Source organism: Leiobunum rupestre, chromosome 9 (assembly GCF_980474605.1).
Source record: "Leiobunum rupestre chromosome 9, qqLeiRupe1.1.hap1, whole genome shotgun sequence".
NCBI lineage: Eukaryota > Metazoa > Arthropoda > Arachnida > Opiliones > Sclerosomatidae > Leiobunum > Leiobunum rupestre.
Genome location: NC_143392.1, coordinates 40317011 through 40344293, shown reverse-complemented (window position 1 = coordinate 40344293; position 27283 = coordinate 40317011). Strand labels below are relative to the sequence as shown.

The 27283-nt window shown below is 37.1% G+C and overlaps 1 protein-coding gene and 11 non-coding genes across 14 annotated transcripts in view; all 12 read left to right on the top strand.

The window, feature by feature from the left end:
* The window catches only part of LOC149927819 (uncharacterized), a 79182-nt gene extending 72003 nt beyond the window's left edge, over positions 1-7179 (top strand). For all 3 annotated transcript variants that reach the window (XM_090158377.1, XM_090158376.1, XM_090158378.1), the window contains exons 5-8: positions 586-714; positions 4816-4949; positions 5557-5766; positions 6159-7179. In XM_090158377.1, the coding sequence (XP_090014503.1) occupies positions 586-714; positions 4816-4949; positions 5557-5766; positions 6159-6317 (632 nt within the window). In that variant the 3' untranslated portion in view covers positions 6318-7179. The remainder of the gene's footprint in view (positions 1-585; positions 715-4815; positions 4950-5556; positions 5767-6158) is intronic.
* Positions 7180-17677: 10498 nt separating this feature from the next.
* TRNAL-CAG (transfer RNA leucine (anticodon CAG)) lies at positions 17678-17759 on the top strand. The gene has a single exon. It is a non-coding gene; the product is annotated as a tRNA-Leu (tRNA).
* A 1064-nt stretch (positions 17760-18823) lies between these two features.
* On the top strand, positions 18824-18905 carry TRNAL-CAG (transfer RNA leucine (anticodon CAG)). The gene has a single exon. It is a non-coding gene; the product is annotated as a tRNA-Leu (tRNA).
* An 877-nt stretch (positions 18906-19782) lies between these two features.
* Positions 19783-19864, top strand: TRNAL-CAG (transfer RNA leucine (anticodon CAG)). The gene has a single exon. It is a non-coding gene; the product is annotated as a tRNA-Leu (tRNA).
* A 1457-nt stretch (positions 19865-21321) lies between these two features.
* TRNAL-AAG (transfer RNA leucine (anticodon AAG)) lies at positions 21322-21413 on the top strand. Its single transcript is given in 2 exon segments — positions 21322-21359; positions 21370-21413. It is a non-coding gene; the product is annotated as a tRNA-Leu (tRNA).
* An 878-nt stretch (positions 21414-22291) lies between these two features.
* On the top strand, positions 22292-22373 carry TRNAL-CAG (transfer RNA leucine (anticodon CAG)). The gene has a single exon. It is a non-coding gene; the product is annotated as a tRNA-Leu (tRNA).
* Positions 22374-23830: 1457 nt separating this feature from the next.
* Positions 23831-23922, top strand: TRNAL-AAG (transfer RNA leucine (anticodon AAG)). The gene is given in 2 exon segments: positions 23831-23868; positions 23879-23922. It is a non-coding gene; the product is annotated as a tRNA-Leu (tRNA).
* A 498-nt stretch (positions 23923-24420) lies between these two features.
* Positions 24421-24502, top strand: TRNAL-CAG (transfer RNA leucine (anticodon CAG)). Its single transcript has one exon. It is a non-coding gene; the product is annotated as a tRNA-Leu (tRNA).
* Positions 24503-25955: 1453 nt separating this feature from the next.
* TRNAL-CAG (transfer RNA leucine (anticodon CAG)) lies at positions 25956-26037 on the top strand. Its single transcript has one exon. It is a non-coding gene; the product is annotated as a tRNA-Leu (tRNA).
* Positions 26038-26334: 297 nt separating this feature from the next.
* Positions 26335-26416, top strand: TRNAL-CAG (transfer RNA leucine (anticodon CAG)). Its single transcript has one exon. It is a non-coding gene; the product is annotated as a tRNA-Leu (tRNA).
* A 298-nt stretch (positions 26417-26714) lies between these two features.
* TRNAL-CAG (transfer RNA leucine (anticodon CAG)) lies at positions 26715-26796 on the top strand. Its single transcript has one exon. It is a non-coding gene; the product is annotated as a tRNA-Leu (tRNA).
* Positions 26797-27093: 297 nt separating this feature from the next.
* On the top strand, positions 27094-27185 carry TRNAL-AAG (transfer RNA leucine (anticodon AAG)). Its single transcript is given in 2 exon segments — positions 27094-27131; positions 27142-27185. It is a non-coding gene; the product is annotated as a tRNA-Leu (tRNA).
* Positions 27186-27283: the final 98 nt, after the last annotated feature.

Genomic DNA, 27283 nt, shown 5'->3' with positions numbered 1-27283 from the left:
CGTGGTCGTCACAGTGAGCGCGTGCAGGGAAACGTGCAAAAGCGTAGTACCGACGTGTTCAATTGTTTTCTTTTAAGAGGTCCTTATCTTTTTTGGTATGACGTTAATTCAACGTCACCTCCGCACAGCTCTCCCTAATTATTTAAACTAACAGACAGAGTTATGGACCATAATAATAATAATAATAATAATAAGCTAGGCTAATTATAAATTTAAGGCATCATGAAGGGCGACTCGCGTTCTAATTATTAAATATGGGAAATAACGGAATCGGAAAGCATTGATAGTTGAATACAAAGGTTGAATCATATGCATTGTCATTGATTTGTGGTTTTTGAAAAGACAATATTCGAAGATTTATACCTAGCAATGTATCTCGATTTTAATTGGTTGAAAATCTTAAGGTTTTCTAGAAATACCTACTATAAAAAGCATTGGGCAATAAAATTTGCTCACCAACTTCGGCCTAGGTTTTTCCTTGGGTATTATCCTAGTTGATTATTATAATGACTAAAAGTGAACGTACAAAATACAAAAATAGTGACTAAATATGAAGGTAAAATAATGTTTGCGTTACTGTTCCAGCTGACCCTGATTTATTGGTGTGTGGAACATGCAAAGAGTTGTTTACCTCTTTACAAGGGTTATTGGATCACAAACAAGAACCTTGCAGACTTCGTTTTACGTGCCGTTGCCAAGACAATGGACAAAACGGTAAGGAACCTACGCGGGTCTGTCGATGTCGTCATACATATAAATTATACAAAAATAATTTCTTCGAACTGAAAAACAAAGTGTTTATTCTTGTTAATTGTGTATCTAAGAAGGGACTGATATGAAAATTCCGCGACTTCACGAAACCATAATCTGTGTTCCATGTTGTTGTAACCCGATATTAATTTAATCGGTCCAGGGGGATCTGATTATGTATAAGAACAACATTGAAATAGAGCGGAAAAGTACTTAAGGTACGGTTGAAAGATTTTCTCAAGAGGGGCCTGAATCTGGAAATTTTGGATCTTTCTATTATTATTACTGCACCCTATTTTAATTTCCCAAATTACATTTACATTGGTTGCGGTCACCAGTGACGTAGAAATATATTAGTTGAGTTGGTATTCGGTGATTTCTCCCGTATCTAGCTCCCATATTAAATATTTTCTTGGGAAACATTAATGCATTAATTTTTTTCTTTGCAAATTGCAAAGATATTTCGTATTGCTTTTATTGAAAAAATCAATAATATGACTATATAATACGATGAGAATGGATAATTTTTACATTTTATTTTAGCATTACCATTTCCAAAAAGGCGTTGGCAGGTTGTGAAAATTTCCCATGTTATTTTCCTCACCATCACTTTCAAGTACCTTTAAAAACCTCCGCCAAATAGCTGTCCAATTCTGTCAGCTGGAAATAAATGTGTCAAATGTCTCGGCTAGTTACTTTCATACGTCAGAATCTCCTGTTACGGACAAATAGTGTGTAAAATGTGTTGGATCAGAAGTATATAACATTAGGAGAGAAGGATCCTCCAAGATGGAAAAATTAAAATGTTAAAATTCCTCTGCGTATTTATTTATAAACCAATTTTTACCTGGGAAATAGTTTTAGAAATTAAGTAGAGATGGACAAATTATCAAATATCATTTTTATATATTAGTTTTCTAGCCACTTCAAATATCAAATCGAATATGAAAAACGTACAATAGTCTGGGCAAATATTTTTGAATAAAGAAGCAGGGCCCGTTAAATGGTACCAAATAATTTAGCTTTGCAGATTTAGATTTAGTTTCATATATTTGTTCTCGGAAATTTCAAAACACACAAAGGCTCAATAATCCAGCCCATAAGTGACCAAACCGCTGACTACGCAATACAACTGCACGGGTCACTATCCTTCGCGTTTTCGTTTGATGACCTTGAACAGCGTTCCAAATTGGTATTTCACAGGTGGTAAATAATGGTAAATAACATTATGGTATAAAATGGGAAAAGTGGTAAATAATATTAAATAATGTTATGGTATAAAATGGGAGAAGTGGTAAATAATATTAAATAACGTTATGGTATAAAATGGGAAAAGTGGTAAATAATATTAAATAAAGTTATGGTATAAAATGGGAAAAGTGGTAAATAATATTAAATAACGCTATGGTATAAAATGGGAAAAGTTGTAAATAATGGTAGATGATGGTAAACAATATATTTCCATGAAATATTTACAGTATTTAAATTTTAACCCACATTTATGGAGATTAATCCTTTAAGATTTAGAACAGACTTGTCGAGTAATTAAAATAAAGTTTAAGGTCTTCTAAAGTTGATATATATTACGTTTTCTTGAATGATTTTCTAGATTTAACGTATTTTTTTACAATATAAATAAATATATACCATTATTTACCATATTTACCAATATTTACAATATTTACCACTATTTACCAAGAATCGGCTAATAATTGGTGAGACCAAGGTGAGCCCTAGACCATCCGTAACCTCATATACGAATTCAGTGAGGTGATCTCGAAAAAAGGGGTATTTTCGGAACAGTGACCTTGAAACTCAACAAATTTAGAAAACGACACGGTTATTCGACCAATTTTGAAAGCTATTTGAGATACCCAACATTTTGTACCGCACTTTTTGAATTTTCGATCATGATAAACGATTATACGGGAACATTTTCATGGTCTACTCGATTTAACGAAGAAAATAATCGAGTTGGCATTTGATCGAATAATTTGGTGTACCCGAATATCTTAATAAGGAATTTTCAAAGCACAATTATTTTACCGAAAATTATCTTAAAAATTAGCAGCATGTTTTGTGCTTTATGCAGCCTACTTCCAGGGGCTAGTAGGCCACACTTCGAAGCTCTCTGACGCTCTTTTAACTCATCGTAGGGAAATGAAAAAAAAAAACAGGCATACTTCTCAACTCACCCCCTACAACTCCTTAAAAATTTGCATAACCTTTTGTAACACCCTGTATACACGTTTCTCGAAAGATAATAGAAAACTTTCTGATGAGCCCCACTAGATGGCGCTATACATTTTAGTTGAATGTGGGTTTTTCCGTTTTAGAGAGGAGCTCAGTGTTCCGAAGCGGCATTTAACAGATGGTAAATAATGGTAATTGTGGTAAGTAGTAGTGTATAAAAAAGTACTAAGTAAACCATTATTATATGCAAAATTAAGTGAAAACAAAAATTTATCCGTGATTTATGTTATTATTATTACAGCTAATACTGTAAATAAGTATTAAAATATTCAATTTACTAGTTTTTGGTTACCAAACTACCGTTATTTACCATTTGGTTACCAAAACACCGTTATTAACTATTTTGTTACCAAGACACCGTTATTTACTATTTTGTTACCAAGACACCGTTATTTACCATTTTGTTACGAAGACATCGTTTTTCCATTTGGTTACCAGACTACCTTTATTTACCATCGTTTACAAAAATACTGTTATTAACCATTGTTTACGAAAACACCGTTACTTAGCATTTGGTTACCAAAACACCGTTATTTAGCATTTGGTTACCAAAACACCGTTTTTTACCATTTGGTTACCAAGACACCGTTATATACCATTTTGTTACGAAGACATCGTTTTTCCATTTGTTTACCAGACTACCTTTATTTACCATCGTTTACAAAAATACTGTTATTAACCATTGTTTACCAAAACACCGTTACTTAGCATTAGGTTACCAAAACACCGTTATTTAGCATTTGGTTACCAAAACACCGTTATTTAGCATTTGGTTACCAAAACACCGTTATTTACCATTTGGTTACCAAAACACCGTTATTTACCATTTTGTTACGAAGACATCGTTTTTCCATTTGGTTACCAAAACACCGTTATTTAGCATTTGGTTACCAAAACACCGTTATTTACCATTTGGTTAACGAAACACCGTTATTTAAAATTTGGTATATTTAGAAAAGTGGAGTGGTTTACAGGGCCTGGATGTTAAGCTCATACGTTCTCAGTAACCTAATGTACAATATTTCGTTAACGTTGCTTTCTACATTGAGATGACTCCATTTTTAATGAGATTATAATTTAAACTTTTTTTTGTTCAAGCTATATCTACACAGAGCAGGCTTTGTTTTAATAATTTATAAAGGATAATTTACCAATTTCTCGAATGAGTTATCTCGGTTCCACGTCATTACCCCTTATTAGATGAGAAACAGTGATCAATATTTAACTTACGCCACACACCAGAGGTGTCCAGCTCCAGCAGTGTATAGCGAGATAGAGAACTGTTTGTTTCAAGACAGTTATTATTAGAAATATCCACTCCATTTCACAGACTTAGCAAAGAGTTAACAAATTTTAATTGATTGCCTAAATTTAAATTAGACTAAAGATTTTTAAAGTTGAATAAGTTTGTTTAAAAATGTAGATTTACCTATTGACCATAATATAATTATAAATATAAAGATTATAAAGATTAGTAAAAATCTAAACGGAAATTAACGTTATGCACGTTGAACTAATTCTACACAAGGAGATGAGTAGAGTAACAATAGTGTAATTTTATAGTATTTTCTTGTCTTCAAATAAGAGATACCAATAAAAAGATTTGTTCACATTTTTCAAATTTGGTATACCTAGTTTGAATCCAATACCATCTAATATTTTTTCTAAATCAGAAGAAAGTTAAATTTCGTACTTAGTAATTTAATCAGAGATGACATATTGTGGTTAAGAATTTCGGTCAAAAATGAATTTTTGAATAAAATTTTATCCTACATTTTCGTAAGAGCTGTTAATTTATTTATTTTTGTGCAGAAAACGCTCCGCATACTCCAGCATGTGCGCACTGCAATGCACAATGCAGTACGTGGTGGGATTTGACGTATCACGTAGAAACGGCGCACGGGATCTCCATCTACCAACACACAGAAGAAAGTGATATTGGTCCGGTATGTCTCTTACGTTTCGTCACTCTTAATTCAGAAAATACTACAAGACATAAATATGCTTTTAGAAGTATTATAGGATCATGATGCCCATGAATGGTTTCAAAAAAGTCAATCTCCCTAAGTAGAAATAAAAGCATTCTTGGCAATAGCGTAGAAATGGAATTTAAATTAAAAGTAAACTATCAATTATTTTAAATGTATTAAATTAAATAAGAAAGTGGATGAAGTTACCATTCCTTTTAGTGTTATTGATATCACTATCGATTACAATTTTTATATTGAACACTATTAAAGGCCCGGATTTAAATACTCGATTTCTTAATAAGTGCCGCTACCAGTTTCAAACTTAGAATCCTAAAAAATCTAAAAACTGAAACATGTAAACTATTTTGCGCTTCTTTTACGAAGAATCTTTCGTAGGCTGATCATTTCTTTTATGTTCTACACAAATTCATCTTAAAAATAGTTCAAAATTTTATTTCATCTATGAAATGAGTAATTATTTATTAATTTCCTGCGAAGCATTTGAAATTAGTGCCATCTAGTTTAAGTAAAAGCCTCAAAAACGAACCTCTAATGGCGATTCCTATTTTCAAATTGTTAATAGGCGGAAGGATCAAGTAGCAGTAGTACCAGCAGCAACAGTAGTTCAATGTCGTCTTCCTGCGCTCTCGACGGCGGGGGACTGGAGCGAATATTGACGAATGGGTCTTCCAGTGTTGTTCAACACGAAAAAATCAAAAGTGCTTGTGATCAAGATACGCAAATAGACGACCAAGAGCGAACTGATCAGGAGATGGCAGACGCCGAACCAGAAGTAGGTATCACCACAGAACTTGCACTTTAAACCTAAAATATCTTTGGCTTTCCGCACCGAAAATATCCTTAGCTTTCCGTTTAATTTGCCTATCTGCCGCTTACAGTCAGTGGCGTAGACAAGGGGGGTTTCCGTGTTCAACCTACCCCCTTGGGTCTACCTTTGACTGTACAAAATGTCCACCCCCTTCTCGACCCCCTCTTAACATTCACATACTTCGACCCCCCCTTGACGAATTTCTGGCTACGCCACTGCTTACAGTAACTGCTACGGTACTACCCCAACTTTGACACGAGGGGCTGATCATTTATAAATAAAGATATTTTTAGTATTAGTAAATATCGCGCAAGACTTTTAAGTTTTTAGCTAAGTCCATTTTTTTTCTCCGTCAGATCTGTGCTTTAGACCAAGAGAGTGAGAAATTGCAATTCACTCGTTTATCCGAGGAAATCGTCTCAATATGCAACCAGGAAAGCACCACCGACAAGGCAGTCGGCACCGAAGACTTGGCAAACGTTCGAAACGAAGCACTGAGCGTAATTGACGGTTAACAACTATGTGACTTAATGATATAAACACACGTAGGGCTCGATTCCCTGTTGTATAAGAATGAGTACTTAAATATGAATTCAGCGAGTAGAAAACATATCCTAAAAGCTACTTTGGTTTAAAACATAAAAGCAGGGACATCAATGGAGTTTTAACGCGATAGAAATTCCGGATAATTTAAAATTAATCAATTGGAAAATTCTCGCGTAGTTTAAACTGATTTGCACGGATCTTTCACTAGATAGCGTTCTTTCAAATCGATCAACAATCTGGTGATGAACCATTTTACAACTTTTCGAAAAAGAAATAATGAAATTTAAAAGACGTCGCTGCTATTGAAATAATATTACTTTCCATTTTCCACACTAAAATCCGAGGAAAACTGTACTTATAACCAGATATATTTCAGCTTCGAATCTTAAACTTGGAACACTCAAATGTTAAAATGTCACGAATAAGGACACCGAAACGCAAACGAAAAATAATTATTCGAACTGAAAATTGTTTAAATTGAAGTAACATCACAGAAAAGTGTTTTTTATGCATTTTTTATATTTTTCTCAATTAATATTATTTTTGCGGTACAACTTACAATATCAGAAACTCATGTGAAAACATGGAACGCAACCGAAAAATTTTAATATTTGGACAGTTTCTCTGTTTGTTTCCGTTACATTTTAACGAATATGTGTTCTGGGTTCCATACTTTAAATCACTGTTACTCGCGACCACCACTAAATCTGGATTTTTTCGTCATCCGTCTGAATTATAATCCTAGAAAGTGATGGCCCTGAAATGTTACTAGTAACAATTAGATGAAACATTTCTCCAACACACAAATAAGGATTACCAACCTTAAATGTCCTCTGAAAAATATTCTTTTTTCTACAATTTTTTCGTATTTATAATTAAGAATTGAAGTATCATAGTGACGGAGCTATTTCGTCTCTCGTCAAAACATAAACTTCTAAGTTCAAAAGAAAACAATAATTTAAAAATATGTCACAAAAGACAGAAAACGGTTGTCTAGCAAGTATAAAACTCACAGTTTGTGTCATATCTGGGATAATAGCGATAAAAATTTCTTAATGGAAGTAAAATCAAAGTAACGAATAATATAAAAAAATAAATGATATTTATAGTCATATATCTGGACTTACTTTATTTTTGCTCTCAAGTGATACGGAAAGTAATGATACAATTTTGATAGCAGCGACTTTTGGAGAATCATTTAACTCCTAATTGAAATGTTTTATTGATGTGTGCCTGCAAGAAAGCGAATAATTTAATAGTTTAATAATATTTTACTTTCCGCAAAAGCCTATTTCACACTAAAGCCTTATTTAAACTTAAGTCGAAGGGGTTAAGAACTAAATTGAAATGAAAGTTACGGAATTATTTTTCAATTGTAAAGGGAATTTTAACATTTTCTTTTGTACTTTTTAAATCAAATGAATCATCCATTTCAGAAAAAAATCATTAAAAGTTAAAATCAAACTAGGAAACTTTCTACGTTTGAAGAACTAACTCAAAACTTTTAAAGTAAATATTTGTAAAGCCCAAAACAGAACCCTCTTTTGAATTGTAAATGTTTTAAATGGTTTATTTTTGAAAGCTAATTCGTCACTGATAAAAGGACTGGTATAATTCGAATTCCATGTATGCTCAACTGATGTTGAGGATTAGATTTCGTATCCTTATTCGCAAATTAAAATTAAAAATACGTACTCACGCTGCCATCGACATATTAAGTAAAGTTAAAAGATTAGACCAATAATTATTTCAAATCAAAACTGTAGTTTGTATTTTCTTAGTTCCATAACCGATATACTGTTTTTAATGGTCTTTAAAGCGAGTCTCGCCCCAATAACAAATACACTCAAATTCAACTTCAAATCCAAAGTATCCCAAAATACACAAAATGCAAAAACCACAAAATCGCCAGACAGGCGTTGAAGAAAATAATAATCAAACAAACAATTCTATACTAATTGTTAACATATTTCCTATATACAATATGGTGGTAAATGTTATTGTAATTTATGGTAATAAATGTAAAGAACCAATCAGCAACTTCTTTGAAAGGTAATTACAGTGCCGACACTTGCTTGAAGTATCTATTTGAAACTGGATCCTTGCAATGTCAGAAAAATCCGAAACTCCATTGGTGGATTCCTGCTGAAAGTCAATTAATTGTGCTAAAAGTGCTCTTAAAAATCGTTAAACCATTAAAACAAGATATTGTGATCAATAAGAATTTTAAATATCTTTCTATAAGAGCGATGTTAATTAATTTTTAGATCTGGATTTTTACGTCATTCAAAAGTCATATATATCCGGTACTAATTTATGTAAAATAGTAAATTAGTAAATGTTATAATTTAGAAACGCAATCGTTAAAAAGTAGGTTCGGTGTGAAAATTTATTCTGGTATGTGTTATTTATATATTTTTACTTCTCAGCAAATATACACTAGCGCCTTACATTGTTGTACGGTAGAGTAGTTTCATTAGAATTTTAAATAATAGGTGATTAATTATAAATTAATTATAATATAAAACTTATGTATAACGTGAAGCAATTGAAAATATTGTTGCTAACGAATAAATGTATTAATTTATTTTACGTTTCAACTCATAGACATTTACACAACACGAGGCGATTGGCTAACTTAAAAAATTATTTACTTAGATCGACTTGAGGGAAGTATTCGGCAGATAGACCACGCCGGAGTATAAGCCGCACTTTCCAAAATTAAAATATTAAGCATTTGACGTATTTATCGGATAATAACGATAATTACATACTTGCCGAGGGGTTAGTCACTCCTCGTAATCGGTGTACAAGCCTGTTCCTTTGACTGTACTAATGAGATTACGCGTAATCTTTAGAGTCTGTACATTTATCAGTGTTGATAACGCGTAATCGGTGTACAGATTTTCGGGCCGTGGTCAGCCTTTCGATTCTTGCAGATACAAATAAATTCTATACGAATTTTCACAATTATCAAGAAGTTTCGACGCACGGTAATTCTTAAAAGTTAAGTCCAAAATATATTTCATTATGCATCACACATTTTATTATCCATCACCAATATCCGTTAGTTGTTTTTCCGTTGCTATGCAAACACGTTTTGAAATTATAAATGTTTAAATTGGATTATCTAATGTTTAATAAGATTAAAACACCCTTAAAAATTAAGTAGAAGTACAATTACATTGATTAAATTGTGATTAAAACTATTGAATCACAATTAAAATGGCTAAATCATGATTAAAATTGTAGACAGGTTTGGCTCACAACCAAAATGTACTTGCACCAACTTCGGAGACAAATTAACTATTTAATCTTCGTCCCGATTTTAAGAGCTTTAAAGGTCGCTTGATGACTTAGGCCTTAGGTGGTGTCTTGGGTATTAGCCTACCTGATTATTTATTTATTTTAGATTCAATATACAAGAGGACATTTATCTTAAATTGTTTCGGTACATTTTCCAACTGAAACGTGTTAATTAATTAAGACGGCGAGGGGCAGATCACACTGTTGCAAGGTGTCCTAATAATCAAGATGAAAAATGATTCATGATTTAATCATTTTTAAACTTTATACAGCCAAAGCGCCTTTTAATTTTAAACCGGTTTTAACATGATTTAATGACACGAGGGTGTCCTATTGATCAAGTGAAGGATGTACCCTACATTTAAAACCCGAAATTATTGACACTTCCAGACATTCTTTTTACGCGTGATAAATCATTCTTCTGATGTAAATAATATTTATGATCAATTAAGAATGTATTTATGTTGAGACGATATTTGACGCAACCTGTCACTCACGAAACGTTAACTCCTTTCCAGTAAAATAATCAGATCAGTCCGACATCTCATTGGTTCCCTAAAACTGCCGCCATTTTTCCTTCCCCCCTCGTGCCGGTGGATAATTCGAACATGATGTCCTCGAAACGTTTCATCGTTGTCCTTCTCTGTAAGCATAAATAAATACTTTTTTCAGCAAATCGTCGACCAAACCCCTCAATGAAGTATGTGAAATTAATTTACACCCCAGGAATGGATGATCAGTTAATGTTAATACTCGGTTCATTAATTCCCATTGCCAAATCAGCCCCTGGAGAAATTTTCCACGTTTAGAATATGGAATTTCGTATTTGTTGAACAAAATTACAGACTTATGGTGATTGTATAATTTGGGGTCTGAACTGAATTTATATAAACACTAAGGCTTCCAATACAACAGACATATTTTACTATTAAACCTTCTTAAAGTGAGTATGATCTTCTCGAATTACACGTTTCTGGCGCCAGGCTTAACAGTCAATGAAAGACGATTAATTGATGGAAACCCATCAGCAAGCTTCGCTAGCCTAATATACAAGCACCACCTTAAGCTCAAGTCACCCAAGGACTTAAAATGCCATACAATGCGTAGGAGGGTGGCGGCAAGCCCTTTACGCCACGCGATACAACAGCTCCTACACTCACTATTACGGCTAACCTCAGTAAGTTTTTATGGAAAGGGGAAACCGAAGAAATCAGTGAAAAGCCCTTTAACCAGTGGAGAGGTAACTTTCAAACTCAACGCGGAAGGAGTAGCAAACTGGGATCGAACCCGGCTCCTGTTGCGAGGCGAAAATGCTAACCTCTGCGCCAACCCACCTTATGTATATATTCCCTTTAAAATGAATGTTTTTTTTGTGATTGGAATGATCGAACGAGAATTTATTCAGGCCCGGACTGGGTATCAAAAGGCGCACCGGTCGGGAAAAGCTAAGGGCACCAATATCTTTGATCAGAACTCTATTATTCCCCTCTACCCCCCCCCCCTTAGGGGCTCCCTTAAAGGCCTAGATTTTCTTCTGCTTGTCACCCTGTAAATTTACTTCCCGGAACGCCAATATCATAACACGTTGGCCTAACACCAGGATATTTGCTCTGCGGGAAGTAAATTTACAGGGTGACAAGCAGAAGAAAACCTAGGCCATAAAAAGCGTTTAATGTTAAATTATACTAGTTCTACTGTTACAGGTCTCAATGATTTAGGTTTTTCGAATATTTTGTTTTAATTCTTATAAATCTGGTTGTATGTCAAACAGTGTTAAAAATAAACTGTTCAAATTTCATTTCACTCTAAAAATTAAGGTAGCTTGATGTTTGTCATATCTATCATCTATGTGAGTTTACGCTTCAGTTCTTCCGATGAGTTCGAAAATTCCAAGACCAATTCATCTACGCACAACATGTTTGTTATTTCTCTTTCAACTCCCATGAAAAGTAATGCCTCCAGAAGGTCTTGTTTAATGGTCGATCGAAGCCTGGATTTAATAATCTTTAACTTAGAAAAAGTTCTTTCACACTCGACTTGAGTGCAGGGCAAGGTTGCCAAAAACGTATATACTTTGTATAAATTCTCATAAGCACTATCGTGAAGGTTGTATTTACTCAGCAATTTAAGGCAGCAAATAATACATTTTTACAGGGTTTGTTTCGCTTCTTGCAGAGTTTTCTATCATCATGTTCGTCATCGGAATCCGAAACCGAGTCTACCTTAACGTCGTCAGTGTCTGTACCGTCTATAGTTTCCCCTATTATACTTGTGGAAAGTAAAGGTTCGGTTAGTTTCTCAAAACGTTTTGTGAAAAACCTAGCTCTCTCTGAATATCGGAAGAATTCAAGCCAAGTATTTTAGGGACTAAATTTAAGTTAATTTCGTCGTAATTTCCAAGTTTTGATATCTCTTCGAATCTTGATGGATGAAAATATGATATTTCTTTGATTAATTCAGAGTTTGCCTGGTATCTCGATTTTAACTTTTGAAGTGTTAGGTCACAAATACGTAAGAAGCTGGAAATCCGGTAATAATCCCATTTATTGTCGATTGGTTCGTCTCGAGCTGTTTCCCCAAATTCCCCTGCTTGACATTTAGTTCGCCTCTTTCGTTTTTCGGGTAAATCGCGTTCAACTGTAACTTCAAGATTCTCATCTTCACCCAACGTGTTGTTTATCGAGTCGGCAAACGCAACACATTTACCCTCAGTTTTTCGATATAATTTCTGAAACTTTGCATCTTGTCTACGGAAGTTTGAATTAAATTCCAAGCTGTCATCAAATCTAGTCCCTTTGTTTGTAGGTATTTAGAAGTAGTTCCTAGCTGTTCAAAGACCTTCAAAAATAGGAAAGAAGTCAGTAGCGTTTCCATTTCAGTCCAGTTTCGTAAGAGAGATCCAGCTTCGGATGATACTTTAGCATCAAAATTTGGACTTGTATGAATATTGTGTAGAAATTTAAAAACTATGGTGTACATTCCTTGTTCTGGTGTACTATAACTGTGAAATATTTTCTTCAACGCACTCTCTTTGCTTGACCATCTAGTCTTACCCATATTTTCTAAACGTTTAAGTTTTGAGTGCCATTTCTCTTTGGAAGTGAGACTTTCCCATTCTGTAATCCTTTTGTTCGATTCAGAAAAAAAAAGAATACGTCCATTTCAGTAGTCCAAATAGATTTTTAGCTGCTAGGATGCTTTCGGTGACATCACACACAACGAAATTCAAAACATGAGCATAAAACCAAGTATAAATAAGGTTTTTATTAACTTCACGTAGGCGCCCTTGCGAGCCAACTAGCTCACTCAGCATATTAGAAGCACCATAAAATGAACAAGCGACGATGTTTTTTATTGACAATCCACAGGATTTTAGTTCCTTAGTTACGGCTTTCATGTACCCTTCTCCAGTAGTCGATCTTAATCTAAAAACACTTAATAGATTTTCTTGTATCGGGTAATCCAAATTCATGTCAATGTAACGCACTACCAGGGAGCATTGTTCATGTCCGGATAAATCTTGCGTACTGTCTACCATAATAATGTATTTCACTGCCTTTTCGACACCCTGACTAATAACTCGTTTTATTTTGTTTCCAATTATGTAAATAATTTTGTTAAATGTGGATTTTCTCATTAACGTCGTACGGTCGCCCCTCCCTGGGTCGTTTAAAGCCGCTGTTAACAATGGTTCGAGTAGGTTACCTTTGTTCAGTGCTGGATTTAACAAGTACTGCGCTGATTCCATTGTTGCTCTGTAAGCAATTCCCTGTCTGCCAATGTGCTGAATCCATTGTATCACACGCTTAACAATTTCACGGTTCCTTTCTACTTTTTATTCCTTAGAAGTCGTTGTTCTATTGAAATAAATGTTTCGACGTCACGTTGTGCCATACGTGCAATGTATGACTCTGCAGCAAACCGATGCGAAGGAGTATTTTCGTGTTCTTTTATACGTGTTGAACCCTGTTTAATGTTAAGTTCTTTCCCATGTGCAAAACTGGATTTGGCAGCGTTTGTGGTAGCCATACAATAATAACAATAATATTTCTTGTTCACTGAATTGTAGAACAACCATTTTCTTTGTATTTCAGAATCCCCTGTTCTACGTTTAAACAGGGTAGAGAGCGGGCAGTCAGCTGGTTGAATGGGGTGCGTGTCAAAAAATGACCTCTTATCTCCCAGCGGAATTTGAAAAGCTGTCGATTGAATATTTGATTCTGGATTCTCTCCTTTCATTAGATTTTCGTCATTTATACATAAATTGTCTGAGTTAGCCTGCATTGTTGATGTTGTTTCCAATTCCAAAACAGCTTGCACATCTCTTTTTAATTAACTGTTTTGTTCAGATTGAGCCTCGGAGACAGTAGGCCCGGTAGAGATATCATGGATCTTAACAGTTACTGAAACAGTGAAACATTCAAGAATTGTCACCGTGAGACCTGACAATGATATAACGCGGTACTAGGAACCCGGGAACCGTATTACTTAGAAACGAAAGAATCAAGTACTGATTTACCGATAATTTGTTTTCGTGTGGTGTTCGTTATAATCAGAAACTCAAGAATTAGAAAATTATAACATGATGTGTTTTAAAGGAACTTTTACATACATTAGTCAATTTAAAATACGTCATTCGGTCGCAGTTCGTTATGACGAGCTTTCCTTTTTGGTAACAATACTCGGCCCCTCCATAGGCTCCATTAGACGTTTAAACGGTTTTATTAGCTTATTCTAATCGTTTATTTTTTAAGGTCACGGAAATTAATTTACATCCGCCCCAAGTCAAAGAAGAACTAGAACTAACTATTATTTTACTAATTTTTATATATCGTAGGGTACACGACTAAAGTATTACAAGTTGTGGACTAAACTGTGATTTGAGTTTTGGTATTATATTATATGATATATACTACGGGAAATCAGTATATTGTAACAAGATGAAATAACAACGATGTTAAAGTGAAGTAGCGTAGAACTTGTAAGTTGAAAAGTAAGTTGCACATGGGATAACGTTATTATAACATGTTTGAATTTTCGGGAATAGAGAATATCTATAAACTATAAAAATCCATACTAATTAATTAATTTTCACGGTTAACATATATGGGATAAAAGTAAATAAAAATTCGAAGAAAAACCCGTGAATTAAGGATAAAAATAAACTAGTAATTTTATTTAAAAATTGTTGAGATGTTTCAAGCCGCGGCTCGTCGTTTTTAAATACAAATACTGGTTTATTTTTATCCTCAGTTCACGGGTTTTTCTTCGTATATTTATTTACATTTATCTTAATAACTATTGAGTAGAAACGTAGAATTAGCACGAATTAAAACGTATTATCTATAACGGTATATTACTATTACCTAAAAAATATTATTTCGTCTTTTGTGATCGTGCACCCTACTACATCATAATTCATTAAAAGATATGGAACGTTTGATTGAAACACGAAAGATTTAGTTTCACTTTCGAATCAGGCCCGTACACAGCCGCCAAAACTCGGGGGCGCTCAAATTCTTTTTGGGGGTGCCAATGCCTTGAGTCATTTTTATCTCCCCACCTATGAAATTAGTAAATTGGGTAAAAAAATCCGAGTCTATCAACCATCTCTCCACAAACCCTGGTTATAGTAATCTAAAGACTGAACATGTTCGGCAAAAACTACGACGGAGTCGGACGGACTTCTATTTCACGGTTATTACTAAGTTAGTAGCCGCCGAACCCAGGAAAGCCATATTTTTATTTGGATAATACTAATATGGATGCATTTATATTTATGTTTTATTATTTTCGAGGTATTCACATTTGTTTTAGTTTAGAGTTTTAGTTAAATATTTTCACGGCCCGAACCTTATTGGCCAATTGACCCTAGGGCGATTCGCGATCGGGGGAACTATGTTCGGCGCTTTAGGGGCGCCGAGCCCTTTTTTACCGTTGGGGCGCGCCCGATCGCCCTTATGGCCAGTCCGGGCCTGAATTTATTTAACCATATCACAATGGTTAGTGATGTAATTGTATTACTCATTTTATTATGATATGTAAACTTCCGCATATCCCTCATAGGGGGCGCCTCATTCACCCATCACTAAAAAAACATAGACACACAGAGTAGAGGAGAAATGGAAGAGACAAGTGTTGTAAACGATTCTATACATTTTCAAAAAATAATATATTGTTTATAAATAAGTTCGTATTATTTCTTACTCACAACACAACAATTCGCGACGGAGATGGGATGCGTTTCAGCACTTCAGGTCAACACTTCATAACCTATCAACACCTTCTCTAGTCAACAGTAAAAGACAAGCTAGGGCCCAGTTCACTTTGTAAAGGTTCGGCAACAAGTGAGGATACCTAAATTTCTCAAACTGCATAACCTTTAATAACTTCAGCAACATACTCGCTTTATCGTTACTCACAAAGGTGACAACATTTGTTACACCAAATCTCAACAACAATGTCGACAACTGTAGTTACAACAGGAAATTATGGTCAATGTCAGTACTTTTATCAATAGGCAGAGTCCTGGACGTCCTATTCAGAAAGACTTGATGAATATATAATTACCAACAGCATTGATGAAACTCAAAACAAGCGTGCACTCTTCTGCACATGCTTAGGTCCTGTCGGGTTCAGTAAACTATAGGAATTTCTTAGTTCCAGACAAACCTTTCGGCAAAACGTATGATCAATTGAAGGACATACTCAAACGTTATTATGATACAAAACCAAGAGAAATTACACAACGTTTCAAATTTAATCAAAGGATTAGGTATCCGGAAGAGTCGGTAGCGAGCTTTGTTGCGGAATTAAAAAGACTTGCCAAACATTGCAATTACGATACATCGCTGGATGACATTATACATGATCGATTCCTATGTGGTATTCGAAACAAACCTTGCAAACTTGACTGCTACAAGAAGCCTCACTCACTTTGATGCAGGCTACGGAAAGACACGCCATATAAATAAGTTGAGAAATGAAGGCAGCGTGGCCGGGTGGTCTATGGCACTGGTTTCAAGCACCAGTCTCTACCAAGGCATGCGGTAGAATCCCATCGCTGTCATTTTTTTGAAAGGGAGAAGGATTTTTTATTTGATTTTAAAGAAGAGGTTGGGAGAAGCTACCTGGTTAATTGAAAGACGCAAATTAAAAAAAAAAGACAAGAAATGAAGGCAGCGTAGCCGAGTGGTCTATGACGCTGGTTTTAGGCACGAGTCTCTTCTGAGGTGTTATATATATATGTAATCTCGAGCAGAGGTCACTAATAGAGGGCGCACCCTTTCGCTCTCCTAAGTTGATCCCTTCCCCCCCGGGGCTGACCCCAGTCCCTGCTCGACGTTGAACACATCAGTCATGACAATAAAGCTTAGATATTTTATTTATTATGTGTGTTAATTTACCTGGTTAATTGAATGACGCGATATTTAAAAAAAAAGATAAGAGGTAAAGGCAGAGTGGCCAAGTGGTCTATGGCGATGGTTTTAGGCTCGAGTCTCTTCTGAGGCATGGGTTCGAATCTCGTCGCTGTCATTTCTTTTAAAGGAAGAAGGGTTTTTTATTTGATTTTAAAGAAGAGGCGTGGAAAAGCTACCTGGTTAATTGAATAACGCGATAATAAAAGAAAAGGTTAGAGATAAAGGCAGCGTGGCCAAGTGGTCTATGGGGCTGGTTTTAGGCATCAGTCTCTTCTGAGGCGTGGGTTCGAATCTCATCGCTGTCATTTCTTTTAAAAGAAGAAGGATTATTTATTTGATTTTAAAGAAGGGGTGGGGAGAAGCTTCCTGGCGAATTGAAAGACGCGAATTAAAAAAACAATAAGAATTGAATGCAGCGTGCCCGTAAGGTCTAAGGCGCTGGTTTCAGGCACCAGTCTCTTTTGAGGCATGGGTTCGAATCCTATCGCTGTTATTTCTTTTAAGAGAAGAAGGATTATTTATTTGATTTTAAAGAAGGGGTGGGGAGAAGCTAACTCGTTAATTGGAAGACGCGAATTTAAAAAAAAAAGACGAGAAATGCAGGCAACGTGGCCGAGTGGTCTATGGCGCTGGTTTCAGGCACCAGTCTCTTCTGAGGCATGGGTTCGAATCCCATCGCTGTCTTTTCTGGTAAGTTAAGAAAGATAATTTACTTGAATTTAAAGAAGAGGTGGGGAGAAGCTAACTGGTTAATTGAAAGACGCGAATATCAAAAAGAAGATTAGGAATGATGGCAGCGTGGCCGAGTGGTCCATGGCGCTGGTTTCAGGCACCAGTCTCTTCTGAGGCATGGGTTCTTATCCCATCGCTGTCATTTCTTTTAATAGGAGAAGGATTATTTATTTGATTTTAAAGAAGGAGTGGGGAGAAGCTTCCTGATTAATTAAAAGACTTGTATTTCAAAAAAAAGAATTAGCAATGAAGGCAGCGTGCCCGAGTGATTTATGGCGCTGGTTTTAGGGACCAGTCTCTTCTGAGGCATGGTTTCAAATCCCATCGCTGTCATTTCTTTTAAAGCGAGAAGGATTATTTACTTGAATTTAAAGAAGAGGTGGGGAGAAGCTACCTAGTTAATTGAAAGACGCGAATTTAAAGAAAAAGATTAGAAATGAAGGCAGCGTGGACGATTGGTCTATGGCGCTGGTTTCAGGCACTAGTCTCTTCTGAGGCATGGGTTCGAATTCCATCGCTGTCATTTCTTTTAAGGGGAGAAGGATTATTTACTTGAATTTAAAGAAGGGGTGGAGAGAATCTCACTGGTTAATTAAAAGACGCGAATTTCAAAAAAAGATAGGAAAGGAAGGCAGCGTGGCCGAGTGGTCAATGGTGCTGTTTTAAGACACCAGTAGTCGCCAGTCTCTTTTGAGGCATGGGTTCGAATCCCATCGCTGTCATTTCTTCTAAGAGGAGAAGGATTATTTATGTGATATTAAAGAAGGGGTGGAGAGAAGCTCACTGGTTAATTGAGACACGAATTTAAAAAAAGTCAAGAGATGACGGCAGCGTGGCCGAAAGGTCTATGTCGCTGGTTTTAGGCACCAGTCTTTTATGAGGCATGGGTTCGAATCCCATCACTGTCATTTCTTGTAAGTTAAGAAGGATTATTTACTTGAATTTTAAAGAATAGGTGGGGAGAAGCTACCTAGTTAATTGAAAGACGCGAATTAAAAAAAAAGACAAGAAATGAAGGCAGCGGGGCCGAGTGGTCTATGGCGCTGGTTTCAGGCACCAGTCTCTTTTGAGGCATGGGTTTGAATCCCATCGCTGTCATTTCTTTTAAGGGGAGAAGGATTATTTATTTGCTTTTAAAGAAGGGTAGGGTAGAAGCTACCAGGTTAATTGAAAGACGCGAATTTCAAAAAGAAGATTAGAAATGATGGCATTGTGGCCGAGTGATTTATGGCGCTGGTTTTAGGGACCAGTCTCTTCTGAGGCATGGGTTCGAATTCTATCGCTGTCATTTCTTTTAAGAGGAGAAGGATTATTTACTTGAATTTAAAGAAGAGGTGGGGAGAAGCTACCTAGTTAGTTGAAAGACGCGAATTTCAAAAAAAGATAAGAAAGGAAGGCAGCGTGGCCGAGTGGTCTATGGTGCTGGTTTAAGGCACCAGTAGTCGCCAGTCTCTTTTGAGGCATGGCTTCGAATCCCATCGCTGTAATTTCTTTTAATAGGAGAAGGATTATTTATTTGATTTTAAAGAAGGAGTGGGGAAAAGCTACCTGATTAATTAAAAGACTTGAATTTCAAAAAAAGGATTAGCAATGAAGGCAGCGTGCCAGAGTGATTTATGGCGTTGGTTTTAGAGACAAGTCTCTTCTGAGGCATGGGTTCGAATCCTATCGCTGTCATTTCTTTTAAGGGGAGAAGGATTATTTATTTGATTTTAAAGAAGGAGTTGGGAGAAACTACTTGATTAATTAAAAGACTTGAATTTCAAAAAAAGGATTAGCAATGAAGGCAGCGTGCCCGAGTGCTTTATGGCGCTAGTTTTAGGGACAAGTCTCTTCTGAGGCATGGGTTCGAATCCTATCGCTGTCATTTCTTTTAAGAGGTGAAGGATTATTTTTTTGAATTTAAAGAAGAGGTGGGGAGAAGCTACCTAGTTAGTTGAAAGACGCGAATTTCAATAAAAAGTCATGATATGAAGGCAGCGGGGCCGAGTGGTCTATGGCGCTGGTTTCAGGCACCAGTCTCTTTTGAGGCATGGGTTTGAATCCCATCGCTGTCATTTCTTTTAAGGGGAGAAGGATTATTTATTTGCTTTTAAAGAAGGGTAGGGTAGAAGCTACCAGGTTAATTGAAAGACGCGAATTTCAAAAAGAAGATTAGAAATGATGGCATTGTGGCCGAGTGATTTATGGCGCTGGTTTTAGGGACCAGTCTCTTCTGAGGCATGGGTTCGAATCCTATCGCTGTCATTTCTTTTAAGAGGAGAAGGATTATTTTTTTGAATTTAAAGAAGAGGTGGGGAGAAGCTACCTAGTTAGTTGAAAGACGCGAATTTCAAAAAAAGATAAGAAAGGAAGGCAGCGTGGCCGAGTGGTCTATGGTGCTGGTTTAAGGCACCAGTAGTCGCCAGTCTCTTTTGAGGCATGGGTTCGAATCCCATCGCTGTAATTTCTTTTAATAGGAGAAGGATTATTTATTTGATTTTAAAGAAGGAGTGGGGAAAAGCTACCTGATTAATTAAAAGACTTGAATTTCAAAAAAAGGATTAGCAATGAAGGCAGCGTGCCAGAGTGATTTATGGCGTTGGTTTTAGAGACAAGTCTCTTCTGAGGCATGGGTTCGAATCCTATCGCTGTCATTTCTTTTAAGGGGAGAAGGATTATTTATTTGATTTTAAAGAAGGAGTTGGGAGAAACTACCTGATTAATTAAAAGACTTGAATTTCAAAAAAAGGATAAGCAATGAAGGCAGCGTGCCCGAGTGCTTTATGGCGCTAGTTTTAGGGACAAGTCTCTTCTGAGGCATGGGTTCGAATCCTATCGCTGTCATTTCTTTTAAGGGGAGAAGGATTATTTACTTGAATTTAAAGAAGAGGTGGGGAGAAGCTATCTAGTTAATTGAAAGACGCGAATTTCAATAAAAAGTCATGATATGAAGGCAGCGTGGCCGAGGGGTCTATGGCGCTGGTTTTAGGCACCATTCTCTTCTAAGGCATAGGTTCGAATCCCATCGCTGTCATTTCTTTTAAAGGGAGAAGGATTATTTACTTGAATTTAAAGAAGAGGTGGGGAGAAGCTACCTAGTTAATTGAAAGACGCGAATTTCAAAAAAGGATAAGAAAGGAAGGCAGCGTGGCCGAGTGGTCTATGGTGCTGTTTAAAGGCACCAGTAGTCGCCAGTTTCTTTTGAGGCGTGGGTTCGAATCCCATCGCTGTCATTTCTTCTAAGAGGAGAAGGATTATTTATGTGATTTTAAAGAAGAGGAGGGGAGAGTTTACCTGGCTAATTGAAAGACGCGAATTTACAAAAAAAAAGATTAGAAATGAATTCAGCGTGGCCGAGTGGTCTATGGCGCTGGTTTCAGGCACCAGTCTCTTCTGAGGCATGAGTTCGAATCCCACCGCTGTCATTTCTTTTAAAGGGAGAAGGATTATTTACTTGAATTTAAAGAAGAGGTGGGGAGAAGCTACCTAGTTAATTGAAAGACATGAATTTCAAAAAAAGATAATAAAGGAAGGCAGCGTGGCCGAGTGGACTATGGTGCTGGTTTAAGGCACCAGTAGTCGCCAGTCTCTTTTGAGGCATGGGTTCGAATCCCATCGCTGTCATTTCTTCTAAGAGGAGAGGGATTATTTATGTTTTTTTAAAGAAGAGGTGGGGAGAATTTACCTGGCTAATTGAAAGACGTGAATTTAAAGAAAAAGATTAGAAATGAAGGCAGCGTGGTCGATTGGTCTATGGCGCTTGTTTCAGGCACTAGTCTCTTCTGAGGCATGGGTTCGAATCCCATCGCTGTCATTTATTTTAAGGGGAGAAGGATTATTTACTTGAATTTAAAGAAGGGGTGGAGAGTAGCTCACTGGTTAATTGAAAGACGCGAATTTCGAAAAAAAGATAGGAAAGGAAGGCAGCGTGGCCGAGTGGTCTATGGTGCTGTTTTAAGACACCAGTAGTCGCCAGTCTCTTTTGAGGCATGGCTTCGAATCCCATCGCTGTAATTTCTTTTAATAGGAGAAGGATTATTTATTTGATTTTAAAGAAGGAGTGGGGAAAAGCTACCTGATTAATTAAAAGACTTGAATTTCAAAAAAAGGATTAGCAATGAAGGCAGCGTGCCAGAGTGATTTATGGCGTTGGTTTTAGAGACAAGTCTCTTCTGAGGCATGGGTTCGAATCCTATCGCTGTCATTTCTTTTAAGGGGAGAAGGATTATTTATTTGATTTTAAAGAAGGAGTTGGGAGAAACTACTTGATTAATTAAAAGACTTGAATTTCAAAAAAAGGATTAGCAATGAAGGCAGCGTGCCCGAATGCTTTATGGCGCTAGTTTCAGGGACAAGTCTCTTCTGAGGCATGGGTTCGAATCCTATCGCTGTCATTTCTTTTAAGGGGAGAAGGATTATTTACTTGAATTTAAAGAAGAGGTGGGGAGAAGCTATCTAGTTAATTGAAAGACGCGAATTTCAATAAAAAGTCATGATATGAAGGCAGCGGGGCCGAGTGGTCTATGGCGCTGGTTTCAGGCACCAGTCTCTTTTGAGGCATGGGTTTGAATCCCATCGCTGTCATTTCTTTTAAGGGGAGAAGGATTATTTATTTGCTTTTAAAGAAGGGTAGGGTAGAAGCTACCAGGTTAATTGAAAGACGCGAATTTCAAAAAGAAGATTAGAAATGATGGCATTGTGGCCGAGTGATTTATGGCGCTGGTTTTAGGGACCAGTCTCTTCTGAGGCATGGGTTCGAATCCTATCGCTGTCATTTCTTTTAAGAGGAGAAGGATTATTTTTTTGAATTTAAAGAAGAGGTGGGGAGAAGCTACCTAGTTAGTTGAAAGACGCGAATTTCAAAAAAAGATAAGAAAGGAAGGCAGCGTGGCCGAGTGGTCTATGGTGCTGGTTTAAGGCACCAGTAGTCGCCAGTCTCTTTTGAGGCATGGGTTCGAATCCCATCGCTGTAATTTCTTTTAATAGGAGAAGGATTATTTATTTGATTTTAAAGAAGGAGTGGGGAAAAGCTACCTGATTAATTAAAAGACTTGAATTTCAAAAAAAGGATTAGCAATGAAGGCAGCGTGCCAGAGTGATTTATGGCGTTGGTTTTAGAGACAAGTCTCTTCTGAGGCATGGGTTCGAATCCTATCGCTGTCATTTCTTTTAAGGGGAGAAGGATTATTTATTTGATTTTAAAGAAGGAGTTGGGAGAAACTACCTGATTAATTAAAAGACTTGAATTTCAAAAAAAGGATAAGCAATGAAGGCAGCGTGCCCGAGTGCTTTATAGCGCTAGTTTTAGGGACAAGTCTCTTCTGAGGCATGGGTTCGAATCCTATCGCTGTCATTTCTTTTAAGGGGAGAAGGATTATTTACTTGAATTTAAAGAAGAGGTGGGGAGAAGCTATCTAGTTAATTGAAAGACGCGAATTTCAATAAAAAGTCATGATATGAAGGCAGCGTGGCCGAGGGGTCTATGGCGCTGGTTTTAGGCACCATTCTCTTCTAAGGCATAGGTTCGAATCCCATCGCTGTCATTTCTTTTAAAGGGAGAAGGATTATTTACTTGAATTTAAAGAAGAGGTGGGGAGAAGCTACCTAGTTAATTGATAGACGCGAATTTCAAAAAAGGATAAGAAAGGAAGGCAGCGTGGCCGAGTGGTCTATGGTGCTGTTTAAAGGCACCAGTAGTCGCCAGTTTCTTTTGAGGCGTGGGTTCGAATCCCATCGCTGTCATTTCTTCTAAGAGGAGAAGGATTATTTATGTGATTTTAAAGAAGAGGAGGGGAGAGTTTACCTGGCTAATTGAAAGACGCGAATTTACAAAAAAAAAGATTAGAAATGAATTCAGCGTGGCCGAGTGGTCTATGGCGCTGGTTTCAGGCACCAGTCTCTTCTGAGGCATGAGTTCGAATCCCACCGCTGTCATTTCTTTTAAAGGGAGAAGGATTATTTACTTGAATTTAAAGAAGAGGTGTGGAGAAGCTACCTAGTTAATTGAAAGACATGAATTTCAAAAAAAGATAATAAAGGAAGGCAGCGTGGCCGAGTGGACTATGGTGCTGGTTTAAGGCACCAGTAGTCGCCAGTCTCTTTTGAGGCATGGGTTCGAATCCCATCGCTGTCATTTCTTCTAAGAGGAGAGGGATTATTTATGTTTTTTTAAAGAAGAGGTGGGGAGAATTTACCTGGCTAATTGAAAGACGTGAATTTAAAGAAAAAGATTAGAAATGAAGGCAGCGTGGTCGATTGGTCTATGGCGCTTGTTTCAGGCACTAGTCTCTTCTGAGGCATGGGTTCGAATCCCATCGCTGTCATTTATTTTAAGGGGAGAAGGATTATTTACTTGAATTTAAAGAAGGGGTGGAGAGTAGCTCACTGGTTAATTGAAAGACGCGAATTTCGAAAAAAAGATAGGAAAGGAAGGCAGCGTGGCCGAGTGGTCTATGGTGCTGTTTTAAGACACCAGTAGTCGCCAGTCTCTTTTGAGGCATGGGTTCGAATCCCATCGCTGTCATTTCTTCTAAGAGGAGAAGGATTATTTACTTGAATTTAAAGAAGAGGTGGGGAGAATTTACCTGGCTAATTGAAAGACGCGAATTTAAAAAAAAAGATTAGAAATGAAGGCAGCGTGGCCGAGTGGTCTATGGCGCTGGTTTCAGGCACCAGTCTCTTCTGAGGCATGGGTTCGAATCCCATCGCTATCATTTCTTTTAATAGGAGAAGGATTATTTATTTGATTTTAAAGAAGGAGTGGGGAGAATCTACCTGATTAATTAAAAGACTTGAATTTCAAAAAAAAGAATTAGCAATGAAGGCAGCGTGCCCGAGTGATTTATGGCGCTGGTTTTAGGGACCAGTCTCTTCTGAGGCATGGTTTCAAATCCCATCGCTGTCATTTCTTCTAAGAGGAGAAGGATTATTTATGTTATATTAAAGAAGGGGTGGAGAGAAGCTGACTGGTTAATTGAGACACAAATTTAAAAAAAGTCAAGAGATGACGGCAGCGTGGCCGAAAGGTCTATGTCGCTGGTTTTAGGCACCAGTTTTTTATGAGGCATGGGTTCGAATCCCATCGCTGTCATTTCTTGTAAGTTGAGAAGGATTATTTACTTGAATTTTAAAGAATAGGTGGGGAGAAGCTACCTAGTTAATTGAAAGACGCGAATTAAAAAAAAGACAAGAAATGAAGGCAGCGGGGCCGAGTGGTCTATGGCGCTAGTTTCAGGCACCAGTCTCTTTTGAGGCATGGGTTTGAATCCCATCGCTGTCATTTCTTTTAAGGGGAGAAGGATTATTTATATGCTTTTAAAGAAGGGTAGGGTAGAAGCTACCAGGTTAATTGAAAGACGCGAATTTCAAAAAGAAGATTAGAAATGATGGCATTGTGGCCGAGTGATTTATGAAGCAGGTTTTATAGACCAGTCTCTTCTGAGGCATGGGTTCGAATCCTATCGCTGTCATTTCTTTTAAGGGGAGAAGGATTATTTACTTGAATTTAAAGAAGAGGTGGGGAGAAGCTACCTAGTTAATTGAAAGACGCGAATTTAAAGAAAAAGATTAGAAATGAAGGCAGGGTGGACGATTGGTCTATGGCGCTGGTTTCAGGCACTAGTCTCTTCTTAGGCATGGGTTCGAATCCCATCGCTGTCATTTCTTTTAAGGAGAGAAGGATTATTTACTTGAATTTATAGAAGGGGTGGAGAGAAGCTCACTGGTTAATTAAAAGACGCGAATTTCAAAAAAAGATAGGAAAGGAAGGCAGCGTGGCCGAGTGGTCTATGGTGCTGTTTTAAGACACCAGTAGTCGCCAGTCTCTTTTGAGGCATGGGTTCGAATCCTATCGCTGTCATTTCTTTTAAGGGGAGAAGGATTATTTACTTGAATTTAAAGAAGAGGTGGGGAGAATTTACCTGGCTAATAGAAAGACGCGAATTTGAAAAAAAAGATTAGAAATGAAGGCAGCGTGGCCGAGTGGTCTATGGTGCTGGTTTAAGGCACCAGTAGTCACCAGTCTCTTTTGAGGCATGGGTTCGAATCCCATCGCTTTCATTTCTTCTAAGAGGAGAAGGATTATTTATGTGATTTTAAAGAAGAGGTGGGTAGAATTTACCTGGCTAATAGAAAGACGCGAATTTAAAAAAAAAGATTAGAAATGAAGGCAGCGTGGCCGAGTGGTCTATGGCGCTGGTTTCAGGCACCAGTCTCTTCTGAGGCATGGTTTCAAATCCCATCGCTGTCATTTCTTTTAAAGCGAGAAGGATTATTTACTTGAATTTAAAGAAGAGGTGGGGAGAAGCTACCTAGTTAATTAAAAGACGCGAATTTAAAGAAAAAGATTAGAAATGAAGGCAGCGTGGACGATTGGTCTATGGCGCTGGTTTCAGGCACTAGTCTCTTCTGAGGCATGGGTTCGAATCCCATCGCTGTCATTTCTTTTAAGGGGAGAAGGATTATTTACTTGAATTTAAAGAAGGGGTGGAGAGAAGCTCACTGGTTAATTAAAAGACGCGAATTTCAAAAAAAGATAGGAAAGGAAGGCAGCGTGGCCGAGGGGTCTATGGCGCTGGTTTCAGGCACCAGTCTCTTTTGAGGCATGGGTTTGAATCCCATCGCTGTCATTTCTTTTAAGGGGAGAAGGATTATTTATTTGCTTTTAAAGAAGGGTAGGGTAGAAGCTACCAGGTTAATATAAAGACGCGAATTTCAAAAAGAAGATTAGAAATGATGGCATTGTGGCCGAGTGATTTATGGCGTTGGTTTTAGGGACCAGTCTCTTCTGAGTCATGGGTTCGAATCCTATCTTTGTCATTTCTTTTAAGGGGAGAAGGATTATTTACTTGAATTTAAAGAAGAGGTGGGGAGAATTTACCTGGCTAATTGAAAGACGCGAATTTAAAAAAAAAGATTAGAAATGAAGGCAGCGTGGCCGAGTGGTCTATGGCGCTGGTTTCAGGCACTAGTCTCTTCTGAGGCATGGGTTCGAATCCCATCGCTGTCATTTCTTTTAAGGGGAGAAGGATTATTTACTTGAATTTAAAGAAGGGGTGGTGAGAAGCTCACTGGTTAATTAAAAGACGCGAATTTAAAAAAAAGATAGGAAAGGAAGGCAGCGTGGCCGAGTGCTCTATGGTGCTGGTTTTAGGCACCAGTCTTTTATGAGGCATGGGTTCGAATCCCATCGCTGTCATTTCTTGTATGTTGAGAAGGATTTTTTACTTGAATTTTAAAGAAGAGGTGGGGAGAAGCTACCTAGTTAATTGAAAGACGCGAATTTCAAAAAAAGATAAGAAAGGAAGGCAGCGTGGCCGAGTGGTCTATGGTGCTGGTTTAAGGCACCAGTAGTCGCCAGTCTCTTTTGAGGCATGGGTTCGAATCCCATCGCTGTCATTTCTTCTAAGAGGAGAAGGATTATTTATGTGATTTTAAAGAAGAGGTGGGGAGAATTTACCTGGCTAATTGAAAGACGCGAATTTAAAAAAAAAAGA